Raw genomic sequence first — 7,485 nt, 5'->3', positions numbered from 1 at the left:
TCTCCCTACACTATCTAATACACAAGCAAATCTCTCCTTGACGCATCAGCAACTCTCCTTACACTGTCTGATCCGGAGTGACTGTGACGAGCATGGCGGCGCCAGGTCTGATATAGACCTGATGACGCTGTGCGACCAGCCAATCACTGTAATGCCACAACCATCATGGCTACGGCATTACAGTGAGTGGCAGGCAATCCCTGCATGTTCATTTGCTCTCTAAAGAGCACCAAACATGCAGGGAGGAGACCCGAGCTCCCGCCGAGAAACCCGGAAATACTCGCCGAGCATCTCGAGCAGTGAGATGCTCGGGCGAGCACCGACCAGTAGGGAGCATGCTCGCTCATCACTAGTGTTTTCCAGAAACAAGCAGCAGTGGGTATTGCTGAGTGAAAACTGCAAACTGCCATTGTAGTGACCAGTACTTTGTAGTGACCAGTACGTTGTAGTGACCAGTACGTTGTAGTGACCAGTACGTCATGCCCTGCTCATGCTTCTGGGGACACACACCTGTAAATTAGGTGGACTCTCATTGCTACACAAATGCCAAACATGTGGACGCTAACTGTGATTTAGGCACAGAAGGGAGGGGACATTTGTATTTGGGAGTACAGAATTTTCTAAAATTCTTTCTGGGTGTGAGGAGCCATTTCACTTTTCCAGACCCTTTGTGCTACTAGTAATGTGGAAGCCCCCTATATTTCCATTAACAGATGACAGAGTCGGGACTTGCTTTTTTTGTGGATTGAGTCTAAGCTTTTATCCAAAATGTTATTTAAAATGTTCCCAATTATCCTGCGCTCTCCGATGAGCACTGATATCGGGGTTTCCATTTACATCTCCGAGTGACGTAATTCAGATTAAACCCCCGAGGGATCCATTCACTATAAGGTTACGTGCGCACGATCAGTAATTGGTCACAGGGACGTATTATTACGCCTCACTTCAGAAAGGGGTTAATCATAGCATAGTAATGAAATGGCAATGGTCTTGTTATAAGCCACAATGTGGAAGTGCCGCTCTCCTAAGTAAGGTCCATTTGTGTTTTGTAAGAAACAATAGACCGTTACATTTTTATTAACTGTTCATGTATACACTAACGTTTTTCTCTAGTGGGTGTCTATGGATTCTTTCATTCCTTGCACTGAAATTTCTCCATTTCTTTTGTAACTCTTCTGAATACATTTGATCATGGATGTACAGTGCTGGGCAAAAGTTTTAGGCAGATGTAGAAATAATTAAGACCAACAATAAACTGAACATATAGTAAGATATTATGACTGGAGACACACCAAACATGACTATATACCAACCAGGCTCCCCAACACGCCTTTCATCCTCGCTTTGTCAGGGGGCGTCCTGACTCCTAATGAAGCAAGGGTGAAACGCCTGATGGGGAGCCAGGACCTCACAGCATCATTACTCTTCTCCTCATCACAAGATGTAAGTGCTTTCTTTTTCTCATGCTGATCATATTATGGATCACTTAAAGAGACAGACACTAGGCGCACAGTGAAGCATATACTATTACTTATAAGTTATAATGCTACTTGCTATTATGGTCCTCCATTTTGGTTACAATGCTTTTTATTAGTTTTTGTGTTATTTATCTAATGAATTTAATTAAAATATGTCATTTTATGAGACTTTAGTGCGCTATTTTTTGTGTGTTGGTATATAGGTGTATAAATAAAGCTGCAAAGTAAGAATATTCTCAAAGTGAATGAACAAATGAGAAATGTAAATCCCATCAGTAACTGATGAACGCCCATCACCTCCTTCATCAGTATCTGGTGACCACCCATCACCTCCATCATCAGTATCTGGTGACCGCCCATCACCTCCTTCATCAGTATCTGGTGACCACCCATCACCTCCATCATCAGTATCTGGTGGCCGCTGTCACCTCCATCATCAGTATCTGGTGACCGCTCATCACCTTCATCATCAGTGACTGGTGAACGCCCGCCGCCTCCATCATCAGTATCTGGTGACCTCCCGTCACCTCCATCATCAGTAACTAGAGAACGCCCGTCACCTCCATCATCAGTAACTGGTGAACACCCGCCGCCTCCATCACCAGTATCTGGTGACCGCCCGTCGCCTCCATCACCAGTATCTGGTGACCGCCCGTCGCCACCTTCACCAGTATCTGGTGACCACCCATCGCCTCCATCACCAGTATCTGGTGACTGCCCGTCCCCTCCACCATCAGTATCTGGTGACCGCCATCCCCTCCATCATCAGTATCTGGTGACCGCCCGTCGCCACCTTCACCAGTATCTGGTGACCACCCATCGCCTCCATCACCAGTATCTGGTGACTGCCCGTCCCCTCCACCATCAGTATCTGGTGACCGCCATCCCCTCCATCATCAGTATCTGGTGACCGCCATCCCCTCCATCATCAGTATCTGGTGGCCGCTGTCACCTCCATCATCAATATCTGGTGACCGCACATCACCTCCATCATCAGTATCTGGTGGCCGCTGTCACCTCCATCATTAGTATCTGGTGACCGCCCATCACCTCCATCATCAGTATCTGGTGGCCGCTGTCACCTCCATCATCAGTATCTGGTGACCGCCTGTCACCTCCATCATCAGTATCTGGTGACCGCCCGTCACCTCCATCATCAGTATCTGGTGACCGCCCGTCACCTCCATCATAAGTATCTGGTGACCGCCCGTCACCTCCATCATAAGTAACTGGTGACCGCCCATCACCTCCATCATAAGTAACTGGTGACTGCCCATCACCTCCATCACCAGTAACTGGTGACCGCTCGTCACCTTCATCATCAGTATCTAGTGAACGCCCGCCGCCTCCATCATCAGTAACTGGTGACCGCTCATCACCTTCATCATCAGTAACTGGTGAACGCCCGCCGCCTCCATCATCAGTATCTGGTGACCGCCCGTCACCTCCATCATCAGTAACTGGAGAACGCCCGTCACCTCCATCATCAGTAACTGGTGAACACCCGCCGCCTCCATCATCAGTATCTGGTGACCGCCCGTCGCCTCCATCACCAGTATCTGGTGACCGCCCGTCGCCTCCATCACCAGTATCTGGTGACCGCCCGTCGCCACCTTCACCAGTATCTGATGACCACCCATCGCCTCCATCACCAGTATCTGGTGACTGCCCGTCCCCTCCACCATCAGTATCTGGTGACCGCCATCCCCTCCATCATCAGTATCTGGTGACCGCCCGTCGCCACCTTCACCAGTATCTGGTGACCACCCATCGCCTCCATCACCAGTATCTGGTGACTGCCCGTCCCCTCCACCATCAGAATCTGGTGACCGCCATCCCCTCCATCATCAGCATCTGGTGACCGCCATCCCCTCCATCATCAGTATCTGGTGACCGCCCGTCACCTCCGTCACTTCTACACAGATTATGAAGGATCTCGGCAGGAACTTGTGCCAAACATCTTGGAGACCTGACCCAAGATCTTCTGTGTATGAGGCTTGTGCGGATCCTTCTGACTCTTCGTGGCCTTGTTTTCTTGTTGAAGTTATGGTGTTTGGCCACAATTTTTCCACAAAGGCCACTTCTGGCCAGGCTTTTCCGAACAATAGATGGGTGCAGCTGATCCCACTGGTTGCTGCCAGTCCTGAGCTGATGACACTGTTGGACATCATCTGGTTTCGAAGGGAAATGACATGTCTTTCTTCTGCTGCACTAAGTTTCCTTAGCCGACCACTACATCCATGGTCTTCAAGATTGACAGTGTTTTGGTGTCCTCATTGCTGAAAAATTCCAGGCTGATACTTATTCATCATTTGATACTATCAGGAGGCACCTGATCGGCTCCAAATTTATTCTGCAGCCGGACAACCACCCCCAAAATGTAACCAATTTCATTAAGAACGAGGAGTCCTGGAAGTGATGATCCGGTCCTGCAGAGTCCTGATCTCACATCATCCGGTCTGTCTGGGATCACATGAAGAGATCGAAGGATCCACACAAGCCTCATACACAGAAGATCTGGGGGAAGTTTGGCACAAGCTCCTCCCGAGGTCCTTCATAACCAGTGTACAAGTGACGAGAAGAAGTGAAGAAGGTGACGGGCAGTCACCAGATACTGATGATGGAGGTGATGGGCGGTCACTAGATACTGATGATGGAGGTGACGGGCGGTCACTAGATACTGATGATGGAGGTGACGGGCGGTCACTAGATACTGATGATGGAGGTGACGGGCGGTCACCAGATAATGATGATGGAGGTGACGGACAGTCACTAGATACTGATGATGGAGGTGATGGGCGGACACCAGATATTGATGGAGGTGACAGGCGGTCGGTCACCAGATACTGATGATGGAGGTGACGGGCGGTCACCAGATACTGATGATGGAGGTGACGGGCGGTCACCAGATACTGATGATGGAGGTGACGGGCAGTCACCAGATACTGATGATGGAGGTGACGGGCGGTCACCAGATACTGATGATGGAGGTGACAGGCGGTCACCAGATACTGATGATGGAGGTGACGCACGGTCACCAGATACTGATGATGGAGGCGACGGGCGGTCACCAGATACTGATGATGGAGGTGACGCACGGTCACCAGATACTGATGATGGAGGTGACGGGCGGTCACCAGATACTGATGATGGAGGCGACGGGCGGTCACCAGATACTGATGATGGAGGTGACAGGCGGTCACCAGATACTGATGTGAGTTACATTTCTCTTTTGTTCATTCACTTTGCATTTTGTTAATTGATAGAAAATGAACTATAAACAATTTTATTTTTAAAAGCTTCTTACTTTCCAGCATTTTTTTCCATCTTTGCCTAAAACTTTTTAACCGTAATGTGATATACTTGATCCTCAGGGGGAATTTTATTATAAATTCAGTTAAATTTAACCTTCATAATGTTTCATTCTATCCAAATACAGGTGCTCTAACATGTTAACTGAAAGTATAAAAATAAAAAAAAAAATACAGAAGGAAACCAATGACAACAATTATAAACTGTGCAAAAACATGTATACCGTATATATTAAAATTGGTAATGAAGTTGAATGATTTGACCCTTGCATCCGTATACAGTCTGAGTTGCGTATAGATGACCTCCTCTATCGGTGATGTTACCTGCTGCTCTTCTTGCTTTAATAATTCCAAAATACTAAAAAAAAACCTTACTTGTAGATGTTCTACATTTTAGGAATAATAACTAATTTGATTGCGTTGTTTTGAAAAAAAAATAAACTTGGACCATTGTTGGGAAATTTGATCTGTTGTTGAGCAGCCATCTGGGGAATAAAAACACAAAAAATAAAAGACTTCAGTCTCTTGGCTTGTAATCTCTTAGCTGCTTCCATCTATTCTGACGTTGATTGGCATGGAAATTGTCAACGAGAGCAGGACCGATGAATTCATCCTCCTTGGACTGTCAGAAAATCCAAAGATACAAGGGCTTTTATTCCAGTTATTTTTTCTCTTGTACGTGTCGACTGTTCTTGGGAATTTCCTCCTCATTGTGGCGGTGAGAATAGACAGTCGTCTGCACCACTCCATGTACTTCTTTCTCTCGAATCTTTCCTTCTTAGACATCTGTTACACCACAATCATCGTACCCAAGATGTTGGTGAACATTGCCTTGTCTTCCAAAAACATCTCCTTTGCCGGGTGCCTTCTTCAGGTTTATTTCTACCTGTTTATGGGGGAAACTGAGTGCATCCTGTTGGCTTTCATGGCCTACGACCGATATGTTGCTATCTGTCACCCCTTACATTACAACGTGATTATGAACCCGATGTCTTGTGTCAGGATGATCATCGTCTCATGGCTCGTCGGTTGTACAATTTCCTCCTTCGATATATACTTTATGTATCAGTTGAGATTCTGCGGACCCGTCGCCATCGACCACTTCTTCTGCGAAGCTCCGTCATTGCTACAGTTGTCCTGCAGTGACATCTCAGTCAATAACATTGTAACCTTGGTCGGAAGCTCCATCTTACTCATCATTCCCGTGTGCCTTATTCTTTTTTCTTATGTGCAGATTTTTGTAGTTCTTGTTAAAATCGGTTCTCGAAAGCACAAGGCCGTCTCCACGTGTGTGTCACATATTGCCGTGGTCATCATCTTCTACGGGACAGCTACGTTCATGTACATGAAGCCCAGGTATTCATCCACGGAGGTAACCGACAAGCTGGTGTCCGTTTTCTACACAGTTGTTACCCCAATGTTAAACCCTTTGATATACAGTCTGAGAAATAAGGACGTTCGAAGAGCACTGAGACAGATTGAGAAATGTATCACTGTCCAGTAACGCCGGACCCATAGTCAATGCTTCAGGTTCATTAAAGGTTTATTTTAACTAGAAATGGCTCTGACTCTTGTGTAATCCTAGTCTGGTTGAAAGATTTCTGAGAACTTCTCTCGCAACCAATCAAAGAGTGCCAACGTCTTTCCAGAGATGTTGGTGGTCTTGGTCCTTCTGAGGTAGACCTTCCTACCTCGGAGTAAGGGTTTATCCCCTCCTACCTAGGTCAGATTCACATATGCGTATGCCACAGTCTGAGTACGGGCCTTGATGTACAGACTGGCCATGGGTCTCCTGACAGCTTCATATATGCCTATGAGGCTGTTGAGTTTGGGTCGGAAGGTTCGCGGATTGTCCTTGTATGCTTTATTGTTGCCTATTCCTGTAAGGAGCTAAAGTTGACTGGGTATGCCATGTACATATGTTGTGCTATGTAAATGTTTTGTATGTCAGGTCACCTGTTGGCCCACCACGGTGCCTTGCTGTTACACGAGTGAGGTGACAAGACAAAGAAATTAGAGTCCTTGAATGATTGCTGCAGAGAAGGTACATAATACTGGACTCCTTGTCAGGTGGAGTAACTGGAGAACCCATTTAAAGGAAGAGTTTTGGCATCATTTTTGGATAGTGTGGACCAGACAAGCAAAACCAGGTCGCTGAGGAGATCTGTGCGAGACTGAATACAATGGAAGTGGTGGACCAGAGGCCGAGGAAAGGTTTATACAGAAGTTAAGAAAGGGGGTCACTGCCAAAGTGTATGTCTGAGAACAAATGTTGAGCTACCAAGGAGGGCTGACATAGTTGGTCATGGAAGAGTTAGGTCTACACATTTTCTATGCGCATGTTCACGGGTGGTGATTCCAGAGTGTACCATCAATTTGAGGTGTTATCTTTTCAGGGTCTCCTGGGGCTGTGGGAAATAATATTCCCTTGAAGAACTAGTGGTGGGTTAGAGTACTTTGTTAGGAGGATCTCTTTGTGTCAGTAGAGACTATAAAAAAAGGACTGGTTGCAAAGCTGGCCGATGTTGTGGTCTTTTAGCACAGTCCTGAATTAGGGTGCTAACAGTTAATGCGGAGTGGCCCTGAAGTGACACTGTCTACTCTACGAAATCTTGGCGTGAACATACAGGCGGAGGCTACATGTAAGACCAGGGTCCCAGGAACGCAGCCATTGGCAGCACAGTCTGAGGTGAAGA

The 7,485-nt window shown here is 46.8% G+C and overlaps 1 protein-coding gene across 1 annotated transcript; it reads left to right on the top strand.

Moving 5' to 3' along the window:
- The first annotated feature begins 5,363 nt into the window (after nucleotides 1-5,363).
- Nucleotides 5,364-6,293, top strand: LOC141258404 (olfactory receptor 2G3-like). Its single transcript, XM_073673405.1, has one exon. The coding sequence runs from the start codon at nucleotides 5,364-5,366 to the stop codon at nucleotides 6,291-6,293; it is 930 nt and encodes a 309-aa protein (XP_073529506.1).
- The last annotated feature ends 1,192 nt before the right edge of the window (nucleotides 6,294-7,485 follow it).

This window comes from Phyllobates terribilis, unplaced genomic scaffold (genome assembly GCF_046119375.1).
Source record: "Phyllobates terribilis strain yellow unplaced genomic scaffold, ASM4611937v1 Scaffold_3__8_contigs__length_932513732, whole genome shotgun sequence".
NCBI lineage: Eukaryota > Metazoa > Chordata > Amphibia > Anura > Dendrobatidae > Phyllobates > Phyllobates terribilis.
Note: the sequence above shows the minus strand (reverse complement) of the source record. Positions and strands in the feature narration are given on the sequence as shown.